This window comes from Citrus clementina, unplaced genomic scaffold, assembly GCF_000493195.1.
Source record: "Citrus clementina cultivar Clemenules unplaced genomic scaffold, Citrus_clementina_v1.0 scaffold_6, whole genome shotgun sequence".
NCBI classification, from domain to species: Eukaryota; Viridiplantae; Streptophyta; class Magnoliopsida; order Sapindales; family Rutaceae; genus Citrus; species Citrus x clementina.
In genome coordinates, this window is record NW_006262139.1 from 8195917 (window position 1) to 8209626 (window position 13710).

Below are 13710 nucleotides of genomic sequence, written 5' to 3' on the forward strand. Positions count from 1 at the left end.
TTGATTTCATTTCCCACCTTCAGAGGGCAAAACCCACTGCCCTGCCTCCTTCCACTAGAGGGATGGTAATGGGCCTCGCCGGCTGAGCCCGAGCCTGGCCCTTTGAAATGAGTTATGGAGCCCAAGGAAAGCCCAAATTCTTTGCCCAAAAAGGTGACTTGACAAGTTCAACGTGTGCCAGATTGGCTTGTCTCTAGAATGCCTGCTAGCGTTGGAGGAACGGCTGGAGTCGATACTGCCCCGGTCAACCGGAGAGAAAGGCTAGCCAGCCCATTGTATCGAGTCTCATTGAACTTGTTTAGTAGGGCGGGTAGCTTTGGCAAAATGCAAAAAAGCTGTTTGCATCCTCTTTTTTGCTTATTTTCTAATGCTCCATCTCTAACGCCTTCTAAACTTGTACATAGATACTGTAGCATGTAGCTTGTGTACATAATTCTGTAGAACACTAAGCCTTGTAGACATGGGAGCTCTCTCCAAGTTATGAGAATTCTCTAGACTTACAATATTTTAAACTAAGCAAGCGGAGAGACAACTTGTAAAATAGGACTTGGCGCCTGCCATTTGAAGCGAGAGTAACAACCAACTTGTAAGTAAACTTTCAAAACTCTTGTAACCACAAACTTTTGTGAATCATATACATTTTCTTTGGTTCAATTGCTCATTCTTCTCTAACTCTTCTGCTAACAATTTAGCTTAAATAGTTGAGAAGCTCAAGACTTACTAATTTTTTTAAAAAAGTTATCTAAGCATTACCCGAATGTGTTGTCTAAAACATGGATCTCTCTAAGTTACATGCATGTACCTTACAACCCTCTCACATGAATAGTGAGTGGACCCACATCATTCACTATTCATGTAAGAGGGTTGTAAGGTACATGCATGTAACTTAGCATTAGCCCTAAAACATTCATCCCATGGCACTAGCCCCTCAAAAAGCATAACTCATTTTTTAATTGATTCAAATTCCTCTTTTTGGCTAACCAGTCTTCATCAAAATAGAGTAGGGTATCAAAAGCAGAGATATTTGTTCCTAGATTATTTTTATTGCTTATATGTCGTTGTGCTTGTTTTGTATATCAATTGTGGGTTAATTATTATATTATTTTAGTCCAAAGTTGCCTATTTATATATGCTTATTATAAATATCTCCCTAGAAATTATATCATCATTGTGTCATTGGTATTAAAATATTTGAAATTATAGTTTCAAGTTATCTTTTTTTTTTGTTTGAACCACGAGGTGGTCTTGAGTGAGCCCCAACTATGGGAGGTACCTTTAAGCCCGTACCACAACCCAAACTAATCCCCGCTCGCACCAGGTCAGCCCGTAAGGGGTAAAGTGTTGGCCAAAGTGGTGACTCCATACGAAAACGGAGCTTGAACCCCTGACCTCTCTTAAAGAGTGAGAGTGCCGAACCACTCACACTAACCAACTTTGGTTCAAGTTATCTTTTTTTATTACAAGTAAAATGTTATTAAATATTATTCTTGAAAATAAAGGATATTATCAGTCATCTACCTTAAGATAACCATGCTATAAAAAATACTATAAATTTTTGAATTTGTTCAATTTCCACCATAGGTTTGTAACCTGTCTTTAGTCATCTACGAAAAAGACATAATTACCTTATAAAAAAAAACAACAAAAGTAAACACAAATTATAATAGTAATTATTTTGTAAAGGTAATTTTATTTTTTTGGTGGATGGTTGGTACAAACCGCAAACTTAAGGTTAGAAATTAAACAAATTCAAACTTTCGTAGTTTATTTTAATAACAAGATAAACTTAAGGTGATTCCCTAATAATTTCCTTGAAAACAATTTCAAACAAATGCATATCCTTAATTTTTGTAATTTCAAATATTATATCAAACATGCTTTTACAAATTTTAAAATTTAAAAACAGTTTTTAAATATTATATCAAACAGTTTTCAAACATAAAAAATATAAAAAAATACAACTCAGAATTTATGTATCCTATTCAAATTTTTTAAAAGCAGTTTTCGATTCACAAATACAAACCCTTAAATTTATCACTTATACAATTATATATTATTAGAAAAATAAAAGTTAAATAAAATAATAAAGCATCACTTATTTGGCAAGTGATTTGATAGCACGTGCGAGACTGTAGACATAAATCATAATTGCACTCCTGCTGTAGGGCCTATGTAAACCGAAAGTGCGGAAATGACTGATAGGATCATTACTTTAATTAAAATATTTTATTTATTAATTTTTTTTGCTGTATTCATTATTTTATTTAAATAGTATAAAATTGAATAGTATTAGGGATATCAATTTTATATTCAAATTTGAGTTCAAATCGATCTTATATTTATTTATTGGATGAAAGAAAAGAGTAATAATAATTTTATATTTATCATTCAATAGATGAGTGATATATAATTAGGTTCGAGTTTAGACTCAAAAATTAGAATCTTTAATATTATTGTATAAAATATTATCAAGTAGTGAGTTAATTATTTGTGGTTTAGTGGAAATTATTTGTGGAGATAATGGTTAGTTAGGGGCTTTTTTTTAGGGGATAGTTAAATAAAGATATTTTGTATAAATAATTATAATTTTATTGCAACTTGAGTTTAACTTCGGAGGCGTTAATTCCTCAACTGCAAACAATATCAATTGAAAGGTTTAGGTTTCCTTGTATTAAACTATTTATTTTGAATCCTTATATTTTTTTCAAGTTATTTATTACAAAAATTTGTGTTTGTACCACGCTGTTACATATTAGTTTCTTTTTAGGAAATTGGATGAAATGTATTATTTTACTATTACTCTACCACACACAAATTCGTTTGATGGTTTTTTTTTTTTATAAATTTTTTATTTGAAGTTTTAGGGCTTATTTGGGATTACTTTGGATAGCTTCAAAAGTAATTTTTGGTATTTGATAAAAAATTTTAAAAATTATTTTTAGCAAAATCACGTTATTCTACAATAAATTTTAAAAAGTAAAAAAGAAGTAGCTTTTCAAAATCTGATTTTGAAAATAAATTTTATACTTAATATAATTTCATATATATCCTCACATATATATCATAAAAATCCAAAACTATCCTTATTAATTTAGGAATAAAATAATTAAATTTAAAGAGATTATTATTATTTTATAACCAATTATATTGAGATATCAAAATAAAATTAAAATTAATAAAATAAAAAATTTATTTTAGTATTCTAACAGTTAGATTTTTAAAAAATTAAATTTAATTGTGTTATTTGAAACTTTAAAATAAGGCATTGAAGTTTTATTGTCCTCCTCCAAATTGGAATAAATTGCATTATTTGATTACAATTTTTTTAAAAAATAAGCACAATATTCAAACCAGCACTGAAATTAAAAATATTAGTATAATATTCAAAAATTAAAAAATAAAATAAAAATAATAACAAAAATAATAATAATAACTTAAAATATTATATAAAATAAGATATATATGTAAATAAGAAAAATAATAAGGATATTTGAGTTTTTTTTCCTAACACCAAATGAATAGTATTGCACTAAATATGGTGCAATACTATTCATTGGTGTTAGTTTTAGTGTTATATTAAAAAAATATTTTGCATTAAAAATAGTATAAAATATGGTTCGGTGTTAGTTTTGGTGTAGATGGTTTGAAGAATCAAATCTTCGTGAAGACTAACAATACATCCATTCAATAAGGAGATTCCACATTAGCAACTTGACGTAATATGTAAAGACTGCTGCAGCCCCTGCGTGGCGGAGGCTTCCCCATACCAAAACATAGGAGTAAGAAGGAAAAATAAAAATCTACAATATTATTAAATTAACCGTTAATTATTTTTATATTGTTATTTGATAAACCAGATTTAATTGCAGATAGATTTAAAAAAATTAAATAACAATTTCTTTAAATTTAATTGCGTTATTTGATCAAATTTTTTTAAAAAAATGAGCTCATTATTCTAATATTCTTCAAATCAGCACCGAAGGCCAAGTGTTCTTTTAAATGACGACTAACAACACATCCATCGAATCACGAGATTCCACGTCAGCAACTCGACGCAATAATGGAAGCTTCCCTGTACCAGAACGGAACATAGGAAAAAAAGTCAAAAGTCAAAAGTCAAAAGTCAAATATCTCAACCCACCCATGGTGTCCCGTTTCCATCACTTAGATTTAAAGGATAAAAAAATAAAAACTTTAAAATGGGTGCTCTAATACATAAATATCTTCAAAAGTTCTAATTGCATAAATATGTTCGATTTGAATCTTTTTACACAACTCGGCCCATTTAGAATGGGAAATATAACTTTAATACCCGGCAGAATAAAGATGGTCTTGTAAATCTTGAGGGCTTTTTGGTAACTTCATATTATAATTTTGTTGACGGGTTTTGGGGAGCACAAGTGCACAAACCAGTCTCCCCATTAAACTTGAACATTTTCAAATCAAAATCGAAAAAAGAAAACGAACGAAACTGATCATCACTGAACAATAATTGGAAGAAAGAAATGTGTGGCATATTTGCTTACTTGAATTACGGAGTTAACAGAGAACGGCGTTACATTCTTCAAGTTCTATTTAACGGACTCCGTCGCCTTGAGTACCGCGGTTACGATTCCGCTGGCATCTGCATCGACGATTCATCATCACCGTCACCATTACCATCACCATCATCATCGGTGAATGGCTGTCCTCCGCTCGTGTTTCGCCAAGAAGGCAACATCGAGTCTCTCGTCAAATCCGTCTACGAAGGTCTGCAAATTCTTCATCTCCTTTCAATTTATTTAACTTAATTTTGGTTTTTTGGTGCTTTCTTGTGGTACCGGTCGGGTCGGGCGGGTTAATCTAGTGGCATTGACCTGGAATTAGCTTGCAAGAAAGTACTGTTTAGTTATCTTAAGTTCCTTGTCGGATTCGTCTACGTAAAGTCTGCTGATTTTAAGTTTTTTTTTTTAAGTTTGATCAAATGTTTTGGGAATGTCAGTGTCTTTTCTGATTCGGATCAGTATAATCGGGTTGATCCAGTGGCGGTCTGTGATTGTCTTTCTAGTTCCGTCACGTTGTAGCTATAAAGTTTTGTTGTCTGGGTTCGGGTCAAAGTAGTCGGGTTGACCGAATTGTTACTATCAAATGCTGTGTATTTATAAATGGTCTTTATCTATTTATTTATCATAATTAAAATTGGAACTAGGAGATGAATATTAAGCTGATTCTATCTAATTATGGGGTCAATGTTGCCATGTGAGTGGGCCAAACTCACCCCCCGTTTGGTTGCTTGGAATATAGAATGCAATAACTTCACTTGTTTGATTCTTGTTTCCTATTCTATATCCGTTTCTGTATTTTAGCTCATATGGTGGGTGAGCATTGGCTAAATGTATTATCTTCATTCAAAATCAAGCTACAACTACACTTGCTACTATACTTATATTAAAGTCACCTTAAGAAAATAAAACGAGGTTGTTAAAGGTAATAAGTATTTTTCAAAATTCCACATTGTTTTGGCAATTTTATTTGGGATAAAAGAGTCGGTACTTACTATGTACGTGTGGCACTACTCCTTTGAAAAAAGGGTGTCCTGTTGCTGTGGTTTGTGGTTTTGCTTTTCATTAACATTGTGGGCAGACCTAATGGTTCTTTTTGTGCTTTTCAGAGGTCGCTGAAACAGAATTGAATTTGGAGGAGTCATTTTCTATTCATGCTGGAATAGCACATACGCGGTGGGCAACTCATGGAGAGCCAGCTCCAAGGAATAGTCATCCTCAGACATCCGGTGCTGGGAATGAGTTCTTGGTTGTTCATAATGGAGTTATTACCAATTATGAGGTTTGCTTAAGTAGCAACACTGTTATTTTTTTTTTGTTGTCCAAATGTTTGTTTTATATCACTTAATGTGATAGACACTCCTTTTGAAACTGATACATATTTTTCAAACTAGAGTTACTGTTTTACGGTAGAAATTATACTCCGATAGGCTTTGGAATTATACATATCAAGGACTTTGATTAGGTAGTTTGCACGGTGTGTATTGGCTTGTGTTGGAAACTGAGGCAATTTGATATCTCTTTTAAGAAAGATTTTTTTACTTTTAATGCTGACCACTTGATTTTGGTTATATTTTGTATTTAGAAACAAAATTATCACCGTCTTTTAGGACAACCGACCACAGAGCAGACCTAGTTAAGCATATAAGCCTAGATGCCAAGAAGTCATATAAGCCTAGATGCCAAGAAGTCTTAGGAGCATTATTAGCAGTCAGACTTTGCTGATTAATAAATGCAAAGCTGATGATAGGCAAAAGTATATTTTTCCAGTTGCAGAGTGTAGGGACATGTTTAGAATTAAATAAAAGAAGTTTGGGGAAGATGGGAGGTATAAACTTTTCTTTCTTTCTCTAACAGTAATTATTAATTTGTGTTCTTTTGTTTGTGAGATTTATCATTGATTATCGGAAATGCTTTGTTTTTTTTTTCCAGCATTAAATAGTTGAAATTTATCCTTCCAAAATAGGTTTTGGATGTCAGGAAATTCCTGAATATATGCGATGCTCTATTGATGGACTTTGTGGAGAATTTTAGCATTCTGTATCATTGAAATACTCTAGTGATGGCTGCCTGAACCTTAGCTTCCTTTGTGTGGCTTTGAAATGGCTAAATAGTTTGTTAAAAGCTCTTTTCAAAATCCTTTTAGTTGTTACTTTTTACTGGGGTAATTTTTTTTTAATTCTTGAGACAGTTACGCTTATTGAAAAAAGAACAAACATCAAGCTTCTCTCAGGATCTCCTTTTGAGCTTGTAAATTATATGAGATTCTTTAAACTACTTTCTATTGCTTTACAAATTCCACCATCACGCAACGAAACTGTATTTTGTTCATTGATTGAAACCCACGTTAATATACTTTTAACCCTTTTTTAATGACATCATTCTAAATGGTTATATGAACTATTTGAACAAGTTTTTCTGATATATAATCAGTTTTTTTGTCATATAGTTTTAGATTGAAAAAGAAAAAAAACATTTTCTTTTTATTTTCGGTATTTATTACTGCCACGACAGCACTATTACGGCTGCACAACCAGTTAGTCTGTTAATTTAGAAGTGCTTGTAAGATTGACTGTTAGACAACCATTAACATGCTGCTAAGAGCTCTATTTGCAAAGCCATACTATTAAAGCTTCAGTTATGTAAGTGCTACTTGAACAAATGGTACGATATGGAGCTTTTTGCTGTATCTAGAAGAAATTGTACCAAATGGAGCCTTTTGCTGTATCTAGAAGAAATTGTACCAAATGGAGCCTTATGCTCTAATTTAATTTCTATATCTGATATGCCAGTAGTTTCTTTTCTTTGTTTCTCTGTGCTTTGTATGATGTTACAGTTAACATGTTCAACTTCAAGATTCACTTGGTCTTCTGTGCTATTCTCAATAGCATGGCAATGATTTTTGTTACTATGCTTTGTCTTTTGGATTCCATTTAAATTCACACTTAATTTTCATTTCTATAGTTAAATGTGGTTTCTGTTATCTTTCACCTTATGTTGGGATCTTTTTTCTTGTTTATTTCGTCTTTAGGTGTTGAAGGAAACCCTAATCCGGCATGGTTTTACCTTTGAATCTGAGACAGACACAGAAGTAATTCCAAAGCTTGCTAAGTTTGTTTTTGACAAAGCAAATGAAGAAGAAGGTAGTTTTCCAACTGAAGAATGCATTGCTTTAAAATTTATTTGAAGAATCTGATTTTAGTCTTTTCATCTTACAATTCACATCATGCATCTTAATCTTTCCTTCTAATAATGCACTTAAATTTGCTTTTTTTTGAAAAAAAAAAACATTATGCAACTTTCCTACCCTCTGTCGTCCCCCTTTTGCATTTTCAGTTGATGAAAGATCTTTATATATTTTTGCCAGTGAAAGTGACAATTAGAGTTTGATTATGATTTTTAGGTAAATCAAGTGTTGAAATGATAGTAGCAATTAACTACTGAATTAGGTAATAGTTACACAGAAAATACAAAATAAATGAAATAAATCATACTAACACGGAAAAAAAATAGTTGGAAGAATAAGATAGAGAAGCCTGGTTGACATCTCTTTTTAATCAGAGCTACAATAAGTAATGTTGTTATGGAACATACGTACTTTTGTGTAACAGAAGTATATCCAAACATTCTGGTTTCCTCATCATTGCCAACACATAGTGCATTTTCTGTAATTGGCTTTGTGTCTTCCAGAAATTCTATGCCCTCTTTCTGTATTAATCTCAAATCTCACTAGGCTAATACAACACTAATTTGGACAATTCATTGTTTGAGATGCAGGTGACCAACCTGTCACATTTAGTCAAGTCGTGGTTGAAGTTATGAGACATCTTGAAGGAGCATATGCTCTCATTTTCAAAAGTCAGCATTATCCAAATGAGCTGATCGCATGCAAGCGTGGTAGCCCATTGCTTCTTGGTGTTAAAGTAAGTTATATGTGATAATATGCATCATAAATTGAAATCAAGCTTTCAATAGCATTGGCTCTTCATGATAAAATTGGTTTATGAACTAACATTGATTGTTAGATTTCTTAAATTAGGCGATGTGATCTGGAAACAATAATCAAGTCTCTAACTTATAGCATTGTTTATCGTGGGCTTGCTTAATCTTTACGGGTTACTTATTTACTCTTTGTTTTCCATCAACTTTCTGGGGGTTGCCGGTATATAGTCAATAACTAGTTCATTGGTGAATTTTAGTCAAGTATTGCTCATCAGAAATTATTTATGGGCTATGCAATGAAAAATAGACATAAAAGCTGTTTCTGATATGAAAATGATTAATTGGAGGAAGCTAATTATGGTGCATTAAACAGTCTATACTACATTGCTTCACTTGAGAGCTTGAACTCGGAGAATTTTGTAAAGTAAGCCAATCATTTAAAGAGTGAAAAATAGAACTTTTGATTGCTTGTAAATTAACATAGGTTGCTTAAAATTTCGAATTCTGAAATTCAAATTGAATGTTTTAATTGTGTTGTATAAAAAAATATCGGAAAAGAATTGATGTGCCAAACCTCTTGAATATAATTTTTAAGGGGGACAAAACAGCCATAATCAAAACTATATTAAGTCTAATCACTTATTCATGAAGCCCGCATCTTCTATTTTAGCTTAACAAACTTTTTTTTTGCGCAAGCTTAACAAACTTGTTTCATCAGAAAGAGTTTTAAATCCTTTTGGGTTTTTCCTGTTTCCTTAGTCTTAAGATGTACAGCTTTTCTGTTTGAGATTTAGTGGTGGGGATGTGAATAAATTTATGTGTATTGTGTAGTTTAGTAAACTTTGATGGTAAAAGAAGACATAATGGAGGGCTTTATGACCCAGCTCACCCAAACTTAATCGTGGGCCGGTGGCTGGTTTGGATTCAAATACTGATGACATCGTCCATTAGTAGAAAATTTTTACCTTGATGACCTGAGATGCATCCTTGATGCACATCTGAAGGATGCCAAACTCTTGATGGCTGTAAATCCCTTAACAGTCTTTTTGAAATATTAATTTGTTGAGATCCAAATATTATCTTTTGCATTAGGTATGAGAGATAATGTAATTGAACCAGATTGCTTGAGTTCTCATTGCCTTTTTGTGTGTCTATGTTAGAAGGCTGGCAAAAAAAGATTTCCTGATTTGATCCTTGCTCTCTAGAGTGCTGCTAGGGAAAGGCTATGTAATAGATCGCTTTGATTTAGCTATCCTGTGAAGCTGGTGGTTTTTATCTAGTTGTGTATTTTATTTTATGTATATTTTTAAGTATCATAATAAATGTATACTCTTTGGTGCAAGACCGATATACTGGATCTTGATGCTGTTGATTGTCCTTAATATGTAGTTATGCAGTTTGATATCTCCCATTTCCCCCCATTTATCTAGATGTAAGGAGGCAAGTGATTATGAATTTGTTGCATTGGAAGCTTCTTTAGGTCACTTAACTTGGGATTGAAGCTTAGTTAAGTTGGAAGCTTTCTAGAAAACTTTACCTGACTATTTGGTCATTTGCAGTTCAATAGTTCATGATATCGTAAATCTTACATTTTTCTCTTCAATATTTGTCCATGTTAACAAGTCCAGTTATTACGTCAGGAATTAAATGAAGATCTGAACAATGGACCAGCTCTTCATGATGATAAATTCCTCTCGAAGAATGGGCATCCCAAAGAACTGTTTCTATCAAGTGATGCAAATGCTATTGTTGAACATACAAAAAAGGTTTTGATGATTGAAGATGGTGAAGTTGTTCATCTTAAGGTACTCATTGTTGCCTTTATGGAGTTTATTTGTGATTTAAATGTATTTGAGTTTACTTTTGTACAATTTTATACTAAATATGCTATTATTTCCCTTTTTTTAAGGGATTGAAATCTTGTATTGAAAGAGAAAGTAATTAATAAATGTGGACTTGACGTACAGAGGAGCCGGCAACAACTAACCTACCTTATCTATGCATTGAATTAGTGTCTTAACTAATTACATAAATCAACGACTGTAAAATAGCCCTAAATTAAGGAAACACTAAAATTGCCCCGAAGCTGAAAAAGGCCACAAAATAGCCTTATCAGACCCTCTGGCGAAAATGGAAAGCAAAACAAAGAATATGCAATAGATTTTGTGATTTTAGTGGATAAAGATGGTATCATGATGGTAATTTAAATTTATGGCAAAAAGGACTATTTGTGTTAAAAACCTAGGAGATAGCCCTGTTGGTTTGACATTGTGATTTCAAGCAAGAGGTCTAGGAATTGAATCCCTCCACACTATCTTAGATGGGGTTAGTTTGATTTGTATTTGTGCGTGGGTGGGGGGGTGGGTTGCCTGGTAAAACAAAACAAATAAATTGGATGGGAAAAAGAACAATGATATCATCTACAAGAGACTGCAAACATTCAACATTGCTTAAGAGTTATTTCATCACTTGTGAATATAAGCATGCAAACTTGCAAGATATGATTGGTCCAATACTAGTATGTGAATAGCACCTTCCAATGATATCCATGAAAGCCAATGTTTTGGCCAGATTGATTGTGAACTGGTGTTGATTTTCCAGGAGAGCCAATTTAATGGGTTTTCTGAATGTTACCTGTATCCTATATAAAATGGCATTTGTAGCTTCTCCTTCCAATAAGCATGTTGAACATTGAGGAACTGATATGTTTTTAGCAGTTATTCGAGGCAGAAACTTTTGTTAAATGAGTATCTGGTTTTCTATTGACTGCTTTGAACTAAACCTCCTGACTTCCTGAGTAAAGCTTAGACAAAATGGAAACTGAATATTCTATGTTTAACCTACCTTTGTGATGCTTTTTTTAACAACACATTACTTACTTCTTTCTTTGCCTATTTTAATTGGATTAATTACTTCAGGATGGAGCTGTGTCAATTCTTAAGTTTGATAATGCCAAGGGAAGAAATGGTGGTACCTATGCCAGACCTGCATCAGTCCAACGTGCATTATCCATTCTTGAGATGGAGGTTGAACAAATAAATAAAGGAAATTATGAGCACTATATGCAGAAAGAAATTCATGAACAGCCAGAATCTCTAACAACAACAATGAGGGGGAGACTCATACGTGGAGGTTCTTGCAAAGCTAAGTCTGTTTTGTTAGGTGGTTTGAAGGATCACTTAAAAACCATCAGAAGAAGCCGACGGATTGTTTTTATTGGTTGTGGTACAAGTTATAATGCTGCTCTAGCTGCAAGACCCATCTTGGAAGAACTATCTGGTAAGTGCTTTTTGATTATTAATAAAATCGTCCTGACTTCAAAGTTTTTTCTACTGATTATCATTCTTGTTTATTATATATGTAACACAGATCTCCCTGTTACAATGGAGATTGCTAGTGATTTGGTGGATCGGCAAGCTCCTATATATAGAGAAGATACAGCAGTTTTTGTCAGTCAATCTGGTGAAACTGCTGACACATTACAGGCTTTGGAATATGCTTCAGAAAATGGTGCATTATGTGTTGGTATAACCAATACTGTTGGTAGTGCAATAGCTAGGAAAACACATTGTGGCGTTCATATTAATGCTGGCGCAGAGATTGGCGTAGCTAGTACAAAGGTAAAGATCTCGCACATATAGAATTAATCTAATTTCAAGTTCCTTTAAATGCTTGACAATACTAACATCTTTACTAACGCAGGCATATACTAGCCAAATAGTAGTGATGGCCATGTTGGCTCTTGCAATTGGAGGTGATACAATATCTACTCAAGCAAGAAGGGAGGCCATAATTGATGGTCTATGTGACTTACCAAGTAAGCATTGGTTTTCTTTTCTTGATTTTCACATTCAAAGTATTTCTGTAGCTACTTTGTACCCGCGAAGTACTTATCTCCATTGTCTTTTTTCTTTGTAGACAAAGTTAGAGAGGTGCTGAAACTTGACCAGGAAATGAAAGTTCTTGCAAAACAATTGATTGCTGAGCAGTCCCTTCTTGTCTTCGGAAGAGGATACAATTATGCAACGGCTTTGGAAGGTGCTTTAAAGGTGAAGGAAGTGGCACTTATGCATAGCGAAGGGATACTTGCTGGTGAAATGAAACATGGTCCTTTAGCATTGGTTGATGAAAATCTTCCAATTCTTGTAATTGCTACCCGTGATGCTTGCTTCAGGTTGGATTTTTAATGTGATTGGCAGCAGTTTCATCATCTTGAATTTTTTCTTTGTTTAGTATTAACATCTCTCATTTGTTGACAGCAAGCAGCAGTCAGTTATTCAGCAACTTCATGCTCGCAAAGGTCGGTTGATAGTTATGTGTTCGAAAGGAGATGCAGCATCTATTTTTCCTGGTGGATCTTGTCGCGTAATTGAAGTTCCTCAAGTAGAGGACTGTCTTCAACCTGTAATTAATATAGTTCCGTTGCAGGTAGTGTTTCAACCAAGCTCGGGATATCTATATTTTGTGCATCATTAGATTCAATTATTCAAAGTTCGTTAGTTGACAAATTCTCTATTGATGCAAAATAAAAAAGATCATGTAGATAGATGAACAGACGGGGAATTTTGCATGCATTCATGCTGGCTTGCATATGTGCGTGTTTGACACCGCAACTAGCCTAATTTGGAAGCCCTTTTGGTTTCCTGAAAATTAGGAACTTGCATTGATGTGCCTGTCCAATCATTTTCTCATTTCATCAAGTAGGGTTTCCTAGTTTCAAATTCCTAGCTGGTTAATTTCAACAAACTATGCCTCTTCTCTTCTTCGGAATAAAAGAAATAATTGAGCATTCTGGGTCTGACATTACTATCCTTCTCATATGAATCCTGGTTTGGTTGCTTTATTTTTTTTTTTAAGAAAATAATTGATTGGGATTTCTGATAAATCACGACAACACTTTCTGGGTGCAGTTGCTGGCGTATCATCTCACTGTCCTAAGGGGTTACAATGTTGATCAGCCTCGGAATCTGGCCAAGAGTGTGACAACCCAGTAAACTAGCTTTACCTCATGCTGCGGCATCCATCTTGTATGTATGGCAGCAAAAATCTCTCCCAATTTCGGCATCGAGACCATCAGGAATATTTGTTAACTTGTATTGTTGAGGTTGTACAACTTAGAAATAGGCAATATGTGTGGAGGTGGAGTGGTAGTGTCAATGTTAAATTATGTATGCAACCGCTATCAATTTCTGAAACCAAATCTTAGAATGAGAAGAAAGGAGTTGAA

At 33.4% G+C, this 13710-nt stretch overlaps 1 protein-coding gene across 1 annotated transcript; it reads left to right on the forward strand.

The window, feature by feature from the left end:
• The first annotated feature begins 4420 nt into the window (after window positions 1-4420).
• On the forward strand, window positions 4421-13710 carry LOC18039507 (glutamine--fructose-6-phosphate aminotransferase [isomerizing] 2). Its single transcript, XM_006428559.2, has 11 exons — window positions 4421-4749; window positions 5651-5823; window positions 7573-7684; window positions 8319-8464; window positions 10124-10288; window positions 11402-11762; window positions 11853-12103; window positions 12186-12300; window positions 12402-12657; window positions 12743-12911; window positions 13394-13710. Exons 1-11 carry the CDS (start codon window positions 4506-4508, stop codon window positions 13475-13477), a joined length of 2076 nt encoding a protein of 691 aa, XP_006428622.1. The 5' UTR covers window positions 4421-4505; the 3' UTR covers window positions 13478-13710.